This window comes from Sphaerodactylus townsendi, linkage group LG04 (genome assembly GCF_021028975.2).
Source record: "Sphaerodactylus townsendi isolate TG3544 linkage group LG04, MPM_Stown_v2.3, whole genome shotgun sequence".
In the NCBI taxonomy this organism is placed as follows: domain Eukaryota; kingdom Metazoa; phylum Chordata; class Lepidosauria; order Squamata; family Sphaerodactylidae; genus Sphaerodactylus; species Sphaerodactylus townsendi.
Genome location: NC_059428.1, coordinates 132714294 through 132735467, shown reverse-complemented (window position 1 = coordinate 132735467; position 21174 = coordinate 132714294). Strand labels below are relative to the sequence as shown.

Sequence of the window (21174 nt, the reverse complement as noted above, 5' to 3'; positions counted from 1 at the left end):
ATCAGGGCCAAGAGTGGGCAAATGGCAAGCCTACAGTTTAATTCTGGTTTATAGATTTAGATTTTTGGGGATTTGTAAGAACGTTCAGCCTACAGCCATTTTGCTCTTACGTTATTGGCAGAGTCATGGTGGATTTGCTTTTATGATCATGCGTCCTCTCCCCGTATGCTTGGGCTGGGCACCGTTAGCTCAAGCACTTTATGCACGGTAGCAGAAATTTCATCAGACCCAGGCTTTCCTTTGGAAGCACGCTTATGGGAAGCAGCTGGCGGTAGGGTTGTGTATTTCCATTTTTTAGTACAGATGAAACAGAATGAGTAGAATTTTTTTAAAAGGACTCTAATATATGGCTACCTCACGGCTCTTACTTCTGAGATGGATCTGCTTAATGTCAGGCATGGGATCCCATCCCAAAGCAGAGCAGGGGGGAAGTAAGAAACCTTCATAACGAGGAGGAGGCTGTTAATGATCCAGCGATGACAACTCAAATCACAATCTGCTGAGCTTGGTTGCCGAGCAGCTGGCAGTCCTTGGAACAGACTCTGACTGGGAAAATTCTGTAACATTTCATTGTAACGATCTGAGAGGCTTGCCTCTTCTGGGAGAACTGAGGAACCCTCTGAATCTGTGCCACCCAACTCTGGCATGCAGCAGAGATTAATTCTGGGGCTTATTCCTAGGGCTCAAACACAAGTAGGATAGAGACGTCACCAAGGCCACATGGATTCAGCCTGAAGGGCATGACACATCCTGCAAATGTCAAAGGCAACTTCCAAGGGATAGACCTTCTGCCTTCCCATGATGCCAATCCCCCCTGGCTCTTCCATCATTGAGAAGGGCCCCATCATCTTCCTGGGGTTTCCAGAAGGACAATTAGCAAACCATCATATCTCAGCATCTCACAGGGCAGCAACACAGCAGCTGAATTTGCTGGATTGTTCTTGCTGCTACAAGATGTTGTGATGGCCATTGGCTTAGAATGATTTAAAAGGGTGTTGAGCCTAATTTATGGAGGACAGGTCTGCCTGGGCTGTTAGCTGGGATTCAGAGGCAAAATGGTCTTGTTGTCAGATGCTGGAAGGGGGGCAGTCATCAAGGGATGGCTGTTGCCCATGGGTCCTACTCGTGGGATTCTCTGCAGCATCTGACCAACCAGTGGTGGAAATGGAAGTGGAACCATATGTCTGATGTAACATGGTTGCACCTAAATTCTTGTTAAAGTTGCCAACTCAGGACTGAGAAATTCCTGGAGATTTGGCCGTGGAGACTGGGAGGGTGCGGTGTGGGGATGGAATGGACCTTGACGGGGTGTAATGTCACGGAGTCTATCCTCCAAAGCTGCCATTTTCTGCAGGGAAATTAATTTCTGTAGCCTGGAGGTCAGTTGTAATTCCAGGACATCTCGAGGCCCCACCTTGTAAAGTTCACTCATTCCAAACCAGTTGCTGATAGATACCTCTGAGTCTTATTCAGCAGTGGCCGCTCTGTCCTGGTGGACAATTCGCAAGAAGAAATGAGTCTCTTCCACGGTAGTTTATGCTAATCGTAAGTGCTGTTTATTTCAAAAGAAACCCACCATTTCCTAATGGTGCCAGCTCAGCTGACGGTGCCATCTGTAAATGTGAGAGCAGGTGTGTGTTCAGTGCGTGTGCGTGTTGCACATTTTGTGCATAGCCTATCGCAGGCAGGAAGGAGGAAATGCAGCCGGAATTATTTTGAGCGCCAGCTTTTCCACATTTTTGGTTAGTCATTTCAGCTTGTTGTGTGGGGAATGATTCACAGCTCTGAGGATGTTTTAAAAATTGATTAATTAAGTCCTTCTTAATGAGAAGCTATATTTATAATTGAGTAGAAATACTTTCTAAGTTTTCTATTAATTGGTGATTAATTAGAACTAGATTTTTGCCTCCAGCACAGCCTGGGTTGTGTACCACATTCATCAAGAAATACTCGCTTGACTTCATTTGCTTGATCATGTCAAGAATGCAAGATGATAGTCTTCTGTGCAGAATATTTGGGATGTTGCTTCATAATGTATTGTCTACAACTTTGAGGGATGACTTCACTGGGGACCTTGTTTTCCATTTTATAAATACTCCAAAGGTGATGTTTTCCCCTTTTCCTCTTTTACAATCCTGCGTCTTGGCTTATAATTGGACATTGATCCGTGTATAGATGCAGAAGTAGATTTTTTTTTTGTCTCTAAAGGAACTCTTTCATTTTTGATCTCTTTTTTTTACCCAGCAAGTACTTTTCCAAATACATAGCGAATGCCACAGTAATTAAAACACATTCAATATCACTAAATCGACTTCTTTAGAAATATAAAAACTGAGAAAAAGGAACGTTTTCTGGCAAGCACCCTTTACTTTCTACGATGGGAAACACAGAATAAGAACTGATATATAGAAGGATGATGCCCAAGCTGTAGATGTTTGTGGGAGATAAACAAAGAGAATTTCATTACGTGAAATACAGTTCCTGATAGGGACTGATTAGCCTATATATCTTTGGACTGCCGCTAAATTTTAATTTAAAATAATTGTAAGTTCTCTTAGATCAAGTCAATGTAGGTATGTAGCCAAAGCAATGTACTGTGGGTAACAAAACCTAAGGATGCCCAGGTCTAGCTTGGCTTGAGACCTAGAACAGAGCCTGGACAAGTTTGCTAAATCCTCTCTTGCTTTGCCAGGGGCAGAATCCATCCTTATTTTGCTTGCCAAGGCTGCATTAAGAGAGCAAGGACATGAAGAAGAAAGCCCAGGAATCCTTGCTCTTGAAAAAGGTCTTACTTACAAAGTGTTGTGAATTACAAGTGTATGCCACAACCACTCATGAAAGTGTTAACAGTCTGTTTGTATGTAAACAAGATGCTGAGGTCACTTTCTAATAAGCTGACCAGTTGGTTATTGGCCAGTTTAGTAGCCATTGACTATATGCCTGAGAGCCCATGTATAAAGTTATAAAGTTAACCTTTGTTTCTTTGTTCTGGGGCCTTTCCCCACTTACCTTAAGCCCCGCGCTACTTGAGGAGAGTAGCGCGGGGTCCCCCGGCACTCCCCACGAGAGGGACAGCGACAGCGCAGCCGCCCCGACGCTACTGCTGTCGCGCCCCCTCAGCGCGAGTCATCCCTGGTGCTCTTGCAAAGGGCGCCTTTTGATGACCCCGCGCAGAGCGCGGGGTCGTGGGGGTGCCCGGGTGCGCGCCAGGGATGCCGCGCGCTGGGAATTGCGCGCAGCGACGGCGGCCGAGGAAAAAGTGGGGAAAGGCCCTGTGAGTAGTGGGCCTGTTTCAGTCATGTGCTGAGGCTAGTGTAACAATGCAGCCAGTACAAGATAGAGTTCATTATTGTCTTCTCCATGTTTACCCTTCTTTTTAGCTAGTAAACTTGTTTTGTGAAACTCACTGGTATCTGGGTCTGTACTGTCCCTCATTATACACTGCATTAGCGCAGATGTAGCAAACAGAAAGAGACTGTAATGTTTGCAGACAGCGAAATTTCTTCTGTGCCGACCTCCTTGGTCATGGTAAACAGAGGGAGAATAATCGAAAAAATGCGGGGAGCTTTGATAAATCTTGGCAGGTGGCCTAAAGGAGGAGAATCTTTGGAAGAGTTTGGGTAATCATTGGGACAGCGTCTTGTGTAATAAGCAGGGACTCCCCTCTGAATGTTCCTCGCTTCAACATTTTCTTCCTCTTTTTTCTAAAAATGCCTGCCTGTCTCACAAACTTATTTATGCTCTCTGGTTCACTGGCTTTGTTGGGTGGCCTCTTCCATATGTTTACTAATCTGCAAGGCAAATAATTCCACCTAACAGTTTTTTTTCTATGTCTCATTTTTTTATGATGTTTAAATAAACCGTTTTTGGTTTGGGAAACTCCTTCTTGGCCTCCATAAAGACCAGTCTGTTTGTTTTTGTACTTCCCCTGACAAGATCCAGCTAGTCGCCCAGCCCACAGCAAAGATCCACTCAGGAAAGAGGGTGCCAATTTTCAAGTGGGTAATCACCAAAAATCTGCACCATGTGGCTTAACCGGCGGAATGGCAGTCTGCATTTCACAAATTGTTTCAATAAAGGTAAAAAAACTCAATATGAGAGTTGGAGACAAGAAAATACAGACAGAAGTTCATGTTACATTGAGTTTATTGACCTTTATTGGACAGATTTGTGAAATGCGGGCTGCCATTCAGCTGGCTAAGCCACGAGGTGCAGATTGTTGGTGATTCTTGACATCAAGTGCACCATCCCCAAGTGAATAAATGAGACGATGAACCTCCAGGTGGAGTCTGAAGATCTTCTGCAATTACAGCTGTTTCCCACAATACACAAATTAATTCCTCTGGAGAAAATGGCTGCTTTGGAGGGTGAATCAGGGTAGGAAATAAGACAGGGTTGAGCCGGGATGGCCCTTTTCACACAAACCCCTAAAACGTTTCTGAAACGTTTTTGATCCTCCTCTTTACAACAATGAATGTCTGTACTCACCCCCTTGAAACGATTCCCATGATTTTTCCCTTTTTTTGTTTTTTGAGTTCTGTGTTGAATCGATGCTCCGATACTTCACAGCCTCATGCTGCAATTCTATACTCCTCATATACTTGCCGCTTCGAAGATTCTCCCCCCCCCCAATAAAAGAACAAAGAGAGAACTGCTGCAAATAAACAGCTGGGGGGGGGGGGGAGCTGAGTGAGCTAAAAAAAATGGTGCCGAGGAGGAAGCTCCAGGAAACAGAGAAATCTGGGAAATGTGGTCAATTGAGTGCACAGCAGCTGAAGACATTTTCAAAATGTTTCAATGAGAGAATTGTTTTAAAAGGAGATTCGTGTGAAACGTTTTTGAGGCTGGAAGTAAAACATTTGGGGGTAAAAACAAAGTGGAACACCATGAAGGAAACATTTTATTTCCTACCTAAAAACATTTTAAAAGGCTTGTGCGGAAAGTGTCGATATCTCTGTTCATGCAACATTTAGTCAAGACTTTAAAAGTTCTTTAATTAACCAAATTCAACCCCCAGTGTTCAGCTTTGGTTTTGACATGCCTTAAGTAGGTATCGTCCTTGGAGTGACCAGCCTTTACCATCACATGGACCAGAGTTTAAGTAAAGCATAGTTAGTATCTCCTGATCTAAGCCAATGTCTCAGAACCCTTCTCTGTGGATTTGTGTGTTTTGTGTGCATTTGGGTTGGAACAGTGTGCCACCTTCCCCAATTCATTGGCCCTTTGGGTGTTAAATGTGGCAACATGGACAGGACCCAAGGCCTCATTATTATAAAACATTATATGAGTCCACTTTCAGATTGCTGTGGCAATAGAAAAAGAACCAGAAAGAGAAGGGGATATATATCACTAGCGGGCCCAGCCACGTGTTGCTGTGGCTCAGTCTGGTGAAGTGGAAAAGAAAGAAACGGGGAAGCGAATGGTTCGAAAATGTGTCATTGCACAATGATTGCAAGGGAGGGGAGGGGAGGGGCAAGGGGCCCCTCGCTCCCCTCCCTCCCGTTCCCTTGCATGGCACCCTGTCCCGTCCCTCCCTAACATTCCCCTTCCTCTGCTAGGGTGGGTGGGCCATGTCCAGGTGGCTGGCCCTGGCCCTTTCACTCCCTTCCCTTGCAGGCGAATTACCTAGCTTAAAACATGCTAGGAAGCATGGGCTACGTTGTGTTCAAATTTCAAAGCATTTGGTCCAGCAAACCCCCGGACCCTCCTTCACTTTCACCTTCCTCCGCTAGGGTGGGTGGGCCATGTCCAGATGGCGGACCCCCATCCCTTTCACTCCAAATGGCAGTGGTTTTCAAGGAAGGCATGGTTGTTGCCCTTGTATCAGAGGGCCAGCTTTGACGGCCAGCTTTGACGGCCAGCAGATGGCGCTGTTGCGGAAGGAGAACTGTGGTTCCAACTGTCACAGGTGTGGCATGTACACAATAACTGGCACGGTTGTGACATGTACACAACAGGAGGTGTGGAAACAGTATGGAAACCTGGCCGCACGCGAATGCGATGTTGTGTGAAAATTTCAAAGCAATTGGTCCAATAGTTTGGGAGATTACCTGTTAGCAGAAAACACACTGATAGATTTATATATATATAGATTACGAAGCAAACATCGTCTTCACTGTTGGCATTTTCCTAAATCGAGTTCAACTACGGTATATATAATAAGGATATTCTATTTGAACCTACAAGGATTTTCTGCTAGGACATTTAATGCTGGTATATTCAGGAGACAATCTATAAGAAAAGAGAATCAATTCATTATAATTTGTTATGGTTATGTATGAGATATACAATATGAAATTATGTGCTAAGAATCTATAATAGTTCGAATATATATGAATGCGCAGGAACTAACATCCTGATGCTACGTGGTATGAATTAATACTGCTGTATTTTTGTTCCATCTTTAAAAAACTTTATATTCTATTGGATGAGAAAGACATACATGCACAAATAATTCTGGGTTTATTTTCATTGCATTTAATTTTTAGAAGCATAGCTTGGACTCACTTTAGGTTCCCAATATAGAAGAGTTAATGGGTTTAGCCACTCTCCACACAATGATATATCACCTTCCCTTTCTGGTTTTTCTGATACAATGGTGGCTCCTTTTTAGTAGCAATAGAATTGCTACTAAATTGGGGAGGGTATCTGACAGTTGATAGGGCACCCCCTTTTCCTTGAAGTTTTCTATCTCCAACTGGCTAAGATGTAGATAGCAGATTAGAGGTCATTTCTGGACAGCACAAATAAAATCTCCTGAGGACATTAGAAGAAGCATATTGGGGAGGAACTCTGCACAGTTTTCTCCCCAAAGACGTCTTCAGGTCGGGTTTTTTCTCCCAACCCAGAGTTTTCACTAAACTAGTGATCTTTTATCCCTGCAGGACGGGTTGAAGACACTTTCCCCAATGCTGTTTGGAGAGCAGCCCAGTTGATTTTCCCCACCTTGCTTAAATCTTTTTTCTTTCATTTCCCCCCCGCCAGCAATTTGCCACTTGCCTGCTCCGTTGCGCCCACCATTTTGTGAAGATCTCCTGAGACGTTTGGTCTGCAGCTATCATGGCCGCCTCGCCTTTCTACTGAATGAAGTACATGATTGAACTCAACATTTCTTACCAATTTCAGCAATATATAGTTTTCCCTGTTTCTAAAATTTTAGATGACATGTCTTCGAAGATTCACAGACTCAATATGAAGTCTCATATCAAGTCTGTGAAGCTTCAAAGACATGTTATCTGAAAAAAAAAACCCTGGGAAAACTATATATTGCCAAAATCAGCAAGAAGAGCTGAGTTCAATCATGCACTTTATTCCTGAGAAAGGCAGGCAGCTGCAATTCCTGCAGAGCAAATGCACCAGGAGATCTTCAAAAAATGGTGGGCATAATGGTGCAGGCAAGTGGCACATCGCCGGCAGGGAAAAACCAGAAGTAAAAAAAGATTTAAATTGGGCAGGAAAAGTAACGCACATGGGAAGGTGTGTCTTCTCAAATGCTTTATTTTTGTTCCTGCTGTGGAGAAAAATAATGTGGAGATAGGTTTATTTTGGTTGTGCAGAATATACCTCAGTTACAAGGAAAGCAAGGCCCTGAAGCATCACTTTTGGGGGGTCTGCAGGACACCCCCAAGACATTTGAAGGACAATCCTCTTGGTCTTCCTCTTCTCCTTCCCTCCCAAAATGGTCTTCGTTGATCTTTACTTGTCTTGTTATTTTGTAGGGTACATCACTTACAATGCAGACTCTTGGAAGCGACTGATTGTAATAGGCACTGTGGCAGCCATTTCCAGCGCATAAGAATGGCTCAAGGCATGGCCTTCGTATGTTGCCTATCAGACAAAATGAGTGTGTGCCAAGGAATGTGACATAAGACCGGCTTATGCAGGCCATTCATGTCACTTAATTCTTTGGCAGACTATGAGAGAAGCATCACCCTCATGAAAAGAGAGCTTGTCGAAATGTGTCAGGAAAGGAAAGACATTTCCCAAATGCACTTCCATCATGGGCTGGTGTAATGGCAAAACAAATTATGTGCCCCTTTTCATGTTTGCCTTGCTTCTGTCAAAGCCACAGTCCAGAGCTAGAATCTTTTCCCTCCCCATGAACACTTTAAGTCCACCTCTAAGTTAGAAGGTTATAAAATTTCTTCCACATTTTATTTATGGGGAAGGTTTTCCTTCCGGGTTCATGTTTTCTGCAAACTGACTGCCTCCCAACTGGGGATGTGTGGCATGGCAACTAGTGGAAGACTGTGGAGATGGGGACAGAGGGCAGCAGCCTTCAGTGACATCATGATATCACTTCTGGAAACTTCCAGAAATGACATCATACTTCCTTAGGAATGACTGGAAACTCTATGATAAAACCATAAGGTTTCCAGAAACTCCTAGAGAGGAATGCTTGAGTTCCAGGTTTTCCCTGGTTATGACACCACTCCATCAATGTAACAGCATTAAAAATAGTTCTTGTCCCATTGAGAGCATCAGTGAGAATCCTGGCAACCTTCCCTCCAAAGTCCTGTTTCAATTCAAACCCCCAAATGAACCCTGCTCAATGTATCTCTTCAAGAGGTTTTGACATGAATTTGCTGTTTCAATGCACCGGTTGTTGTTTGTATTTGCACCCTGTCAGAAACGGAATTTGTTTGTAAGTTGTGAATTGGATCCTAGACTGGTATGCAGAAAACCTAGTGATCCAATTAGAAAAGGGGAAGTGAAAGCTCTGGCACTTAAAATACACCTCAGTGGAGCATAACTTAGGACACACCTTAGCAATTTATACCCTCCATAACATGACAGGTAACAATAAGGACATACTTATAACCCATTCACTTATACAAGCAGGATCATTACTGGGCCCTCATGTACTTTCTCAGAGGCATATCTGGGGGAAATGGTGCCCAGGGACAACACCTACTCCCCCCCCCCGCCCCCGCAGGCTGCCTCCTGCTCTCCCAAGGCAGAGGGCCTGGAAAGGGAAGGAGGCGACTCAGATGGGCGCCGTAAAGACAGAGCCAGCTCCTGGCAGCAGCACGTTTAGCAGCTCCTCAGCCATGCCGGGTGCTCACCAGCCAACCGCTCGCCCACCCCACCCCCACGGTTGCTGCGGCCAGCAGCTGGCGGCTCTCTCCATGAAGGAAGCAGCAATCAGGCTGCAGCGGGCCCGCAGCCGACAAGCGCAGCCCAGGCAAGGAGAGAGCCACTGGGCACTAGCTAGATCCTTGCGCACAGCTTCTCCAAGATTCTTTCTTGAAACTGTGATGAAAATTAGCTTGGATGTAGGGTTTCCAGGTGTTCCTTGGCTGCCAACAGAGAATAGGGGGTGGGGAACTTACCATCTGTGGAGGGAGGCTGGCATCAATGTGACATCACATCTGGAAGTGACATCATGACGTTCGCGACATTGGTATTTTGGCAAAAACTCTCTGGTAGAGGGTGTTTTTACCAGAGAATTTTGCCCAGATACCATAGTGTCTCCCTTGATGTCACGGATGTGATGATGTCATTTCCAGAAGTGATGTCATACTGCCACTGGTCTTGAGGCTCATTTTAACCCTGGTAAGACTTTTACCAGACAGTTGCATAGGATCAAAGGGAGGGGGCCTAAATTGGGGAGGGGGTTCCTCACCCCAGCAAAGGTCCAGCAATCCTACTTGGACTCAATACAAAATACAAAGAGTAACAAATGAGTCAACAGGGCCAAGTCTAAGGACTTCAGCCTCATTGTATAAGGATGCCTGTCCCCCTAGCTCAGGGGTCTTCAAACTATGGCCCTCCAGATGTTCATAGACTACAATTCCCATGAGCCCTACCACTTGGCCATGCTGGCAGGGGCTGATGGGAATTGTAGTCCATGAACGTCTGGAGGGCCATAGTTTGAAGCCCCCTGCCCTAGCTACTTGCCTACCTGCATCTATGATGCTAGGATGGGGAATGGTATAGTACAGCCTAATTTCATCAAATCTTGGAAGCTAAGCAGGGTCTGTACTTGGAAGGGAGACCACCAAAGAAAACTCTGCAGAGGGAGGCAATTACGAATCACCTCTGCTTGATCACTTGCTTTGAAAGTCTTTTGCTGAGGTCGATATAAGTCTGTGACTTGGTGGCAGTTTACACACAGACATCTGAGGTGCCAGCAGGAGAAACTTGAGAGGGAGGTGCAGCACCTGCCTGCAGTGAACCAAGGTACTAACATCACTTCTGCTAAAAAAACAGAAGTGACATAGTGCGAGTGCTCTAGTGTTTACAAAAAACCCCCACACACAACTGTGATGAAACGTAGAGGTTTTGTAAATACTTGAGCATCTAAAGATGTCAGTTTCTTTGCGCCAGAAGGCTGCAACCTGGCAACCCTACTCGTTAAATATTTATTGTTCATCTAAAAAACTGCTCCAAATATTCCTGAATATTTCTCTGCGTGGTTCTAAATGAGCCACCTCAGTGCGTTCTTCAAAGGCAGTTTAATAGGCCGCAGTATAGGTTCAAATTTGAAAAGAAACACGTAATTCCACTTTGGGAAATCAAAGCAGCCACCACCAAGAATGGGCAAGTATAAAGGAAGCTCAGGTGGGGCCCTCTGAACTGGAAGGACTTATTAAGGAAGGGAGAAGGAAGAGTCTTTGTTCAGGAGATCCATTAAACCTTGGGTTTCATTTGTAGAATGTCCTCAGTGTATAAACTGGCTACCAATATTTTGATATTTCATTGAGCAACACGGGAAGCATTGCAGAGCCACACTGAGCTAAGTAAAGCAGAGGCACCCAGAAAGGGGATTTGCATGAATCAGTTGACAGCTCTCAGGGCAAACACCATGAAACTCATTTGCTGTTTAAGAGCTCATATATCTAATCAAATATCAGCAGGGGAAGTGAGTAGCTGCACTGTTCTTTTTATTGGTTATATAAAACACACACAGGCATATCTACATCTTGGATTTAAACTGGTTTAACCGTAATTCCTTCACCTCAGGGAACCCGGGAACCCACAGCGCCTGGGCAGGGCGTGAGGGATCCGCATCATAGTTCTCAGCACTCTTAACCAAATTGCAGTTTCCAATATCCTGTGGGGGAAAACTATGGATACAAATCTGTAATTTAAATGTGCCCACAGAGTCGTTCTTTTCTTCTTCCCTTGGTGGTCATAATAACTCTGAAGTTACCCAAGTTAATACCACAAGCTGAATGATCTTTATGGTGTTTGAGAGGCAGGCACCTGGGGCGTGTGGGTGTTTAATGGTTGTTTGTGTTCCCAGAGGAACCTCGAAAACTTATTTCGCTCTGGAAGACAGGCCGGGAGCTTGCTAACAGCAGGTTCTCAGAAACTTTACAATCCCCATTCTTCTTTGCAGGGATCCATGACAATTAAATTGATATATAAGCAAGGCGTGTGTGTAGACACATTCTAAGTCGGGGGCTGCCAACTTTTTTGAGCCTAAGGGAATCTTTTGAATTCTGTCGCGTCAAGTGGGCACAGTCACAAAATGGTGGCCACAAAACAACTGCAGCAGGAAGGGGAGCTGGTCATGAAATGGCTACTGCCGCTCATCTTCATTCTCACAGTGAAGAGTCTTGTGCTGCAGCAGAAATTGCCACCAGAGCAACGTTTTTACAAATCTGCACAGCCAATCAAATCTCCAATGGCCAATCAGAAGTCTTGCTGGGCAAAACCCCACCCACTTTCTAAAGGCATTGACAGGTGCTAGGAAAGGTGTTGGTGGGCTCCATTATGCCCGTGGGGACCATGCTACTTTCCAAAGGAGCTGTGCTCTTCTAACTAAATGTAGGTGTTACTTGGACATACTGTCACCCTATTTTTTTTAAAAAAAAGGGCGGGAAAAGCAGCCCCCTAGTTGCCTTAAGTTAGGAATATTTAATTCTTGGGTCCTGCCACAGCTTTGAGATGCTTTCTTAAAATGTTTCAACATTTGGCAATCCTCAGCCCCTCAAAAGAAGCTGTGAGTGTGGCCTAGTTCGCAGACCCCACCCTAAAATGACACTGGCTGTGAAACGTTGTTCACCGTTGCTTCCTCCCATAGGTTTTTGCCCTTGGACAGAACGTCTTCTCTCTCATTCTCTCTGTGCCCAAAATGAGGCTAGCTGTCAGACTGCTCTTCCTGTTCTGACTCCTCATACGAAACATTATGTCCAACAGTACCATCCGCTCCAAGTTGATTCTCCCTGACAAGGTCAGGTAAGAGACAGTCTTGCTGTTGTATGTTAGGACTTGCACGCCATGCCTGTTCTTCGCTTTTATTGGATTCCAGGTCTTTCTAAGAGAACCTTGTAAATGAGGCACCAGATTAAGTAGTAAAGATTCCTTTACTGGTTCTTTGCCTTGGCTCACCCTCCCAGGTTACACAGCAAGGAGAATGCTGCTGCTTTTCTGTTAAAACTCAACAGTCACCAGGATGGAAGGACAAGACCTTTTTCCTGCCGGTTGGTCCAAGCATCCCTGTGCTGCCCCCCTACTGGCCCCAAATCCCTCACTACCCCCTTACTACCCAAAAATGTTTCACCGTCCCACTTCATGTTTCCCTCATTTTGGGAATCCCTACCTTAAAGGAAAAGCAAATGCAATTCTTTGCTCTTAAAAGATTGGATAAAAGGGAGATGTAAAAAAGGAAACAAGTCACTGATTATCTTTAAGACCTTTCTGTGGTGTGGTTTGCCGTCTAAACCATCTACAGCCAGTTCACAAAACCCCAAAACCCTTTTCCTTCTGCCAAGCAGAGAGAAGAGTATAAAGTCTTTCTCCGTTGCGATCCTCACCTACTCTGCTGGGTGCTCTACATCCCAGGTATAGGCCAATGCAGCCGGGCCATTTAGTTCAAACGGATGCCATTCCTTGACTCACCTTGAAGCCACCTATGGTTACTAGTCAGTGTTCGATTCCGCACGGTCCAAATATTCCGTGTTGAGCAGGGGAAATATCCCAGTTTGGCCAAGCAGTTCTCATAGTTCCCAGTCCTAAAGTGGGTTTGTCCCATGATATTTCCCTCATCCCGGGTTTGTCAAAAAATGCTAAAATCACCATCTTCCCACTTGCTTTCATCAAGCACTGCCCGATAGCTGACCTGCAGCCCAGTTAGCCGAGTCTTGCAGCCCTGAGCTCATGTTGCCTATGGGATCCTGGGAGGGGCTGGAAAGCTCTTCTGGGAGCCAGGCAAGCGAGCCGTGTGGGAAAGCGCGAGCACTCACCCCATTCCCGTTTGCTCTCACCAAACACTGCTCACTAGCCGAGCCACAGCCTAGAGAGCCCAGTTTTGCAGCTCTGGGGTCATGTTCCCAACGGGGTCCTGGGGGGAGGGGAGGGGCAGGGATGCTCTCTGACAGCCTCAAAGACCAGTCAAATGTTATTTGGTATATCATGGTATTTGGTATATCGGGGGTGGGAGGAGGGGGGAGTGTCTTGTGCTGTAGTTTCTTGCACACCTTTTAATGTGGATGGGACTTAATGCTCTGCCCAGCATTGGTCAAAAGTTTTTACTTTTTATAACATAACGTGCTTGCCATGTTCCTCACTGCACCGGCTCCTTTCCAAAGCTAGAAAAAAAAGGGAGGGGGGGTATCCTGCTGGGTTTTCCTGCGGTTGCTGTGGATCCGCCAATCAGAAGCATTGCCTTTGGGGGAAGAAGAGCCAATCAGAATGCAGCACACCAGGAATGTTTGCGTGGCTGCATTTGCATTGTTAAAAAAAAAAAAGCCAGGCTCAAGTGAAAGAAATTGGAATATTTCCTCCCGGTCTTAACTCGATTCCTTCACAGAAACGGGCACCCACGTGAAAGGAAAAATCGGGCAAAAAAATAGACCTGGATTTTAAAATAGTGAATGTAACCCGGCATTATTATGTTGTGCAGAATTGACCAGAGGCTAGCAAGTGGCAAGAATTAGGCTGTGATTTAGGGGATAGGCCATTGGGTGGTACCTGTGGCTGACAGGGGGAGGGGAAATATTTTTTTAAAAAAAACCATTGTTGGGTGATTATATGACATCACTTCTGGAGAAAACTTGGAAATGACATCTCTCTTCCCTAGGTTTTTCCTGGAAGTGCTGTCACGCCATCATCCAAATGTTTTCTTTTCTTTTTTAATTATTTCCTCTTTCCCCGTCAGCCACAGGAATGGCTGCGAAAAATAGAAGCCAGGGTATCCTCCATCTTCAGTGAGAAAACAACAAGCTGGTGCGACCCCTTCCCAACCTTTCCCCATTGCACACCCTGTTTTTACACGAGGAGACCTGTACATTGGCACATCAAAAGATTACTGTTAAGGCAGGAAGGATCTCTGCTTGAATGCCACACATGCTTGTTCATGCTGTTGGTAATGCTGTCTGGTAAGAGATACCTTTGCATGTCTTGACCTCTTCTAGCTGTGTGACTCACTGATAAGTCCTCCTTTGTCATTGAGGCAGGAAGCAGCATAAAGTCTTTCTCTTCCAACACAAACAACCTTAACTTTCTTGATAAATTGAAAGCAGGCGGCCCTGATGCACTGGGAGCTTTCCTTCTCACCCCCCCCCCCCCAATCCATGTATGTTTTCTTAGAAGTAATTCCTTCTTAGTTCAGTGTGTCCACTACTGGGTTCACATGTACACCTGAGGCTGCAGTTTCTCTCAAAACTTTGCAGCATTCCTCTCAAGTGAAGAGTTGACAGCATTACGTGAAAGGGATCTTGGAATCTTAGTAGGCCACAAACTGAACATGAGTCAGCAGTACGATGCAGCAGCCAAGAAAGCCAATGCCATTCTGGGCTGTATCAATGGGAGTATAGTGTCTAGAATGATCGAGGGATGTAATTGTACCTCTCTATTCTGCAGTGGTTAGATCTCACCTGGAGTATTGTGTACAGTTCTGGGCACTGCAGTTCAAGAATGATATTGACAAGTTGGAACGGGTCCAGAGGAGGGCAACCAAAATGGTAAAAAGTGTGGAATCTATGTCCTATGAGGAGAGACTTAGGAAGCTGTGTATTATTATTGTTGTTGTTGTTGTTGTTGTTGTTGTTGCTGCTGCTGCTGCCGCCGCCGCCGTCGTTGTCGTCATGCCTTTATTGACATTTAAAGAAAAGAAAAAGGGAAAAAGAAAAAGACAGAAATTAAAACACAATAAATCTAAAATTAATACAAGTATTCAAAAACAGCCACAATAACGTACTACATTCCAATCATAGCATATTATAATATTACAATAAAATGTTAAAATAAGATGGCATGATGAAGAAGATAAAAAATTAATTACATTTGTTCTACACCTACGTAGGCCAATTAATGAATCATTTGCATTCGAGTATTTCAAGGAGAAAGTTTGCAACCATCTTGGTAAAAGTCGGGTCGGTATTGTTCATAAGGATTGGAACAGCAACCGAGTCTTCAAGGGCCATAGTGATTAATGGGATCTAATTTGCATATCTGTCTCTGACTCCTTTGGTTCTCGAGGAGTGAAAGAGGGAATGGACTATATTTTCGATCTGATTATAGTTGCAGGAGCCTAGTCTTTGAGTTTTATCAAGATTGCTGAACCTGCCACAAAGAAAAGAGGAGGGCATAACATAAAATCTGATGAGACCCAGGGCTCGTCTTTGTGTTGGATTGAACAAATAATTAAGAAGCTGGGTATATTTAGTTTGGTGAAGAGAAGGTTAAGAGGTGACATGATAGCCCTGTTTAGATATTTGAAGGGATATCATGTTGGTGAGGGAGCAAGCTTGTTTTCTGCTGCTCCAGACAGTAGCACCAGAAGTAATGGGTTCAAGATGAAGGAAAAGAGATTCCACCTAAACATCAGGAAAAAAAAACTTCCTGTCTGTAAGGGCTGTTCGACAGTAGAATGCACTACCTCAGAGTGTGGTGGAGTCTCCTTCTTTGGGGTTTTTTAAACAGAGCCTGGATGGCCTTCTGTCAGGATTGCTTTGATAATGTGTTCCTGCATTGCAGGGGGTTGGACATGATGGCCCTTGGGGTGTCTTCCAACTCTATGATTCTATGATTCTGGTATGCTCAAAGCATACTGTGCAGACAAAATAAATACATAAATAAAAAACAGTAAAGTAATCACTTTAAGATGTGAACAAAAGGACTTTTCAGGACAGAGTAAACTCTCTTTGGATTTCCTCGGAGACGGCACAGTTCCGATGCAGTGAACTTTGGTGCCATCTCTCATATGAACTGAAAAAGCTGATGATGTACCAGTGTGCCTAGCATGACAGTCGCATGGCAGCAGAATATAATTCAAGATGACAATCAATACAAAAAGATGTGGTAAGGACCACTGTGCAACTCACTACATCCTGTGCACAAAGATGTTCCCCTGGCATGGTTAATTTGGACCAAAAAAAGATTGCAAGGAGCTGAGTAGAGTTGCCCAGTCCCCCTAGCTGATAGCGGGGAGATGGAGGGGTAGGTTTGCCAGATCCAGGTTGGGCAACTCATTCAGATTTGGGGATGGAGCCTGGGTAGGACATGGACCTCAGTGAGATACAATGCCATAGAGTCCTCCCTCCGAAGCATCCGTTTTCTCCTGGGTGATGAATCCCTCTAGTCTGGAGATGAGCTGTAATTCTGGGGATCTCCAGATCCCACCTGGAGTCTGGCATCCCTAGAGCAGAGTGGGGCAAAACCTGAGAGCTGCTGCCAATCAGAGCAGATGTTACTGGGGTCAGTAGACCCAATAAGATTCATCTCTTCCGGGGCTGCTCTACAACCTGGTCTTTGCACACAGAGGGAACCCAATGGAACCCAGAAGGAATCCCTTGTTGATGTTAGAAGCTTTTCTCTTGTGACGGTACAGCTTTTCCTGTCTAAGGGTGCTGACGATGTGAAAAAGTGCTGACTTGATGTGAAAAACATAGGGTGATTGAGGGGTGAGCATGGTTGACTGATCTCCAAAGACGCTTGAAATGGTTTTCACCTATCTGCCCGCCAAATCAGGGATAAAATGCAATTTTCGTCAACAGTCGAACTTCAAGAGTGCTTGGACATTTTTCACTCGGACAAAAAAAATCGATTAGAACTTAAATGTCAAAAGAAAGGTAGTACATGCCCACATGTCTGTGCCTTGGCAGAACGCATTAGCGTATTCTAGCAACCACTTTGTTTTTACTTTACGTGGCATTTGGGCTAATTGCTAGAATACCCGCTGTTTATCCTTAGGTATATAGATATGGGTGGGGCAGATTTTGTGTTTCAACACCCAGTCTTGTGAAAAATGTCCAAACTCCATCGTTATGCATTACCCTTAGATCAAATTTTGTTAGACCTCTGGGCCCAATCAGATTCTACAATGTTTTTTACTTCTTAGGGTATTCATGGCTCGGACATTTGCATAACCACTGGCAGTTTAATTATTTGGGATTGAATAAGGTAGAGAAAACTACAGAATTTCTACAGGAAGGATAATCAACAAGTAAAATGTTGGGGTTGGACGTGCTTAATTTTTCCATTGATGGAAGGGATAGGATAATTCCCACCAATTCCCCCTTCTCACTAGAGACCACAGTATGTCTCTTAAACTGTTCTGGAAGGTTCCCTATCCACCCAGGGGCCGTATTAGGGGGAGATCAGCACATTGCAGTAGCAATGGAGAGACAGGAAGTTCGGCTCCATTGACCAAACTGTCTTGTGTGAACAAAAGTTGACTCTGGATCTGACCCTACATGACTAATAGGCATGTGATGCTGAAATCAGTTACCTCAAAGGTATTTTCAACTTTTGTTAATTTCCTGGGTTTTGCTGATTTCTCCAGTTTGTTTGTTTGTTTGTTTCTTTTTATTATTGAGTCTGCCCAGATAAGAAAATAAGGCATTCAGATATAGATATATACATACCAGAGATTTATATCAGCCTTATGTCAATTTAAGTGCCAGGCCCCCCTCTTGCTTCCCCTTCACAAAAATACTAATTCTTGGGGTTCCCTGCAAAGAAGGAATGATCCTTAAACCAGTTCGGTCTGTAATGTATTGAGCTCTCATTGAAGTAAGCATCATTTTAAGGGATTTTTCCTTAAATTCAATTCACGAATTCAGTCCAAGACACTGCAGATGGGATCGGATATGTAAAAGCCAACACAAGGAAGGTATGAGCAGCCTCTCTTTGTGTATATCCAGTTATGCCAACTGCAAAATTAGAACATGCTCCTAATAAAAGGTGCCAAGGCGATGTGGCATCCTTTTGGGAAGAAAAATGCACAGAAGGGGAGTGCTTACATGGTGCCATCCTCCTACTTCTTGTCTGTGAGAATGAGCAGGTGGTGGGGCAAACCTGAAAAGGGTGTGTACGTACGTGTGCAGAATATAGAGATCTGGCACAAAGTGATAGTATTTGTGCAGCTAGTTATTTGGAGGAAGGGCCCTTTCAAGTTAGGGAACAGGCCAGGGTGTTATCCGAAGTGGTGGGAAGTCTCTCCCTTTTAGTGTAGGGAAATTTGCTGGAGCAGACTCTTGGTGTTGAAAAAGGCCGGGCAACATGGGGTCTTGAATGCCTATTTATATGAGAGTCAGCTGTTACATAGAAAAACACAGGAGACTGGATCAAAGTTTAACCATTTTTATTAAGGGATAAAAATGGGGCTACACAGGCACACACTAAAACAGCAGAACACACACACAGCCCTAGGATAGACAGTTGTGAGGGGATAGATCTGAAATAGATGAGGAATATAGAGAGGAGCGAAAAAAATATAGCCGCCTGATCCTGGAGTGGAATGGTCCAAGGAACAGAACTGAGCAACCTATGCTTAGCTTTGTGGAACAGCATCACAGATAGAGAGTTCTCCAAAGGTACTAAACACTGTCTATTGGAGAAGTGGGCTTCTTGTAGGGAAAAATCTGGGTCAATCTGATTGATCCTAAATCTCCCTAGAAATCCCTAAAAGGGATTTCCTGTCCTTCCTGGGAAGGACAAGAAACAGACATCAACCTTAATGGTAGGTCATCAGTCTGATGGGTTTAGACATCAGCCTGATGTGCCCAATGAAGTTAGCTGAAAAGATGACAGCTTTGAAACAATGATAATGTAAAGTAAGGTGGTCATTAGAGGAAGAAACATTTGATAGTACAGTAGTACATTATATGGCAGGTAAGCACATTAACACATCTTTTGTCTTCTCCGGTGCATATGGTTCAGGGCTGGAGATGGGTATTCTCTCCACACAAGATCTTTCCTGGAGACTTAATCCTGTCAGGAAGGGTGTGAGGAAACATTATGGAAGTTGCTTTGGAGGGAGACAAGTCCAGACAAAGTTCTTTTTCCTTGTAGGCCGCCCAAGACAAGCTTCTCTATTTTGGCACTGCTGCTGGGCATCCCAAGGTTGGCTGAGGTGGTAGAGGTACCACTGTCTGTATTTAAACAGGGACCCTTGGCCCACCATAGGTCAGTCTGGCAACAAGGGGTCCCTTCTGTCACGGCACAGTGGAGTGCATGCTGTTGCAAGAAAGAACCAGAACGCTGCTTAAACATTTTCATATTGCCAAAGAGGAGGGGGTTCAGCCTGAAAGAAAACATGCATGATCTGCAAGGTTTCAAGGTTTCTGTGGAATGCAGGGCTTTTCTCGTGTGGAAGCCATCAGGTTAGAGAGAGAGAGAAGAAAGGAGACCCCTGCCCTCTAGACTGAAGAAGGCCCATCTGTCATTCTGGCCTCTCTTATAGATTCTTTATACCCCAACTGCCCACAATCAAATAAATAAGGGTTTTAATATAAAGATTGGCAGTATGTAAGTTATGCTCTCCGTAAAGGTCTCTTGATTTGGAAGCCTTCTGGAGTCGAGCTGTACTAATGTGCCAGGTAAATAGAGATCACATTTCTTAGACTTTTGACTTGACAGACAAGACACCAGTGAAGATGAATGACAAATAGGGGGTTTAATAAGGTAAAGAAAATGTGTGGGGAACTTAAATACATAAAGTAAAGATGGCTCTCAAAGTAAATAACCTTTGAAGGGAGTTTCGATTCCCCTTTCTGTGGACCGGTGATCTCAGCAGATTAAAGGCTGTGTTCTGAGGGGTGAGATGCCCATTTTAGACTAAGCCACTTCAAATTGCTTAGTTCATTTAAGTTAATAGGGTGCACAAGTACACCTGTGTGTGACAAATCTTGCAAAGATTATATATGTGTTCAGGAGCTGCAGCCCTGAGCATTTCAGAAAAGTGCATGAGAAGCGAGTGATCCATCCAGCATGTTCAGATCCTTGGTACAGCTATATCCAAGTAACTGTGATGGTGGTGGTGGGAAGGGTCATCAAGTGGTAGCCAACCTCTTGCAAGCCCATGGGGTGTGCAAGGTAGTAGAAGAACAGAGGTTCAGTGTATTGTTGAAGGCTTTCACGGCCAGAATCACTTGGGTGCTGTGTGGTTTCCGGGCTGTGTGGCCGTGTTCTAGCAGCATTCTCTCCTGACGTTTTGCATGCATCTGTGGCTGGCATCTTCAGAGGATCTAATGTTGGGAAAGCAAGTGGAGTATATATACCTGTTGGAGTGTCCAGGGTGGGTGAAGATTGTTACTCATAGACAATGTTTCTTCACCCGCCCTGGACACTCCAACAGGTATATATACTCCACTTGCTTTCCCAACATCAGATCCTCTGAAGATGCCAGCCACAGATGCAGGCGAAATGTCAGGAGAGAATGCTGCTAGAACACGGCCACACAGCCCGGAAACCACACAGCACCCAAGAACAGAGGTTGCTTTTGCATTGCCTGAATCTCCATAGTCTCCCATCCAAGTACTAACCAGGGCCAACCCTTCTTAGCTTCCGAGATCTGACAAGTTCAGACTGGCTTGGACTATTGTGGACCCTTGTTTTTCAGAGGCCATGTGGCCTTCAATGCCAAATGTGGTGGAGGAACAGATGGGAAGATATTCTTATGCTGTCCCTCCCACTGAGGGACCACAGTTTTCTGTTCGTGTTCGTTGGAGTGATGGGATGCTGGATATGATCCAACAGGGCTTTTCTTACATTCTCATAAATGTAACATTCTCAAACCCTAATGATGATCTCCTATAGCCTTCCCTGACCACTCAAAACCCACTGCTCTTAAAAGGGGCAAGACTATTTGTGTTGGATGCATGCCATGAACCACAAACATCATCTATAATCTCCCCCCTTTTCTGAAGGCATCGTGCCCTTTTTAGTATGGGGACTCGGTTGTGACTTTCTTCTGAAGGGGCTGCTCATGACTGCGTGGTG

The 21174-nt window shown here is 44.7% G+C and overlaps 1 protein-coding gene across 9 annotated transcripts in view; it reads left to right on the top strand.

Annotated features, from left to right (window-relative positions):
- PCDH17 (protocadherin 17) overlaps positions 1-21174 on the top strand; it is a 204395-nt gene that overhangs the window by 91511 nt on the left and 91710 nt on the right. For 2 of the 9 annotated variants that reach the window (XR_007244204.1, XM_048492751.1), the window contains exon 4: positions 12032-12186. The exons of 6 other annotated variants lie outside the window; for them this stretch is intronic. Coding sequence is in view for 2 of the 3 variants with exons in the window: in XM_048492751.1 (XP_048348708.1) it covers positions 12032-12177 (146 nt within the window). In the remaining variant the exon portion in view is untranslated. The remainder of the gene's footprint in view (positions 1-12031; positions 12187-21174) is intronic. One more of the 9 variants, XM_048492750.1, reaches the window with a different exon arrangement.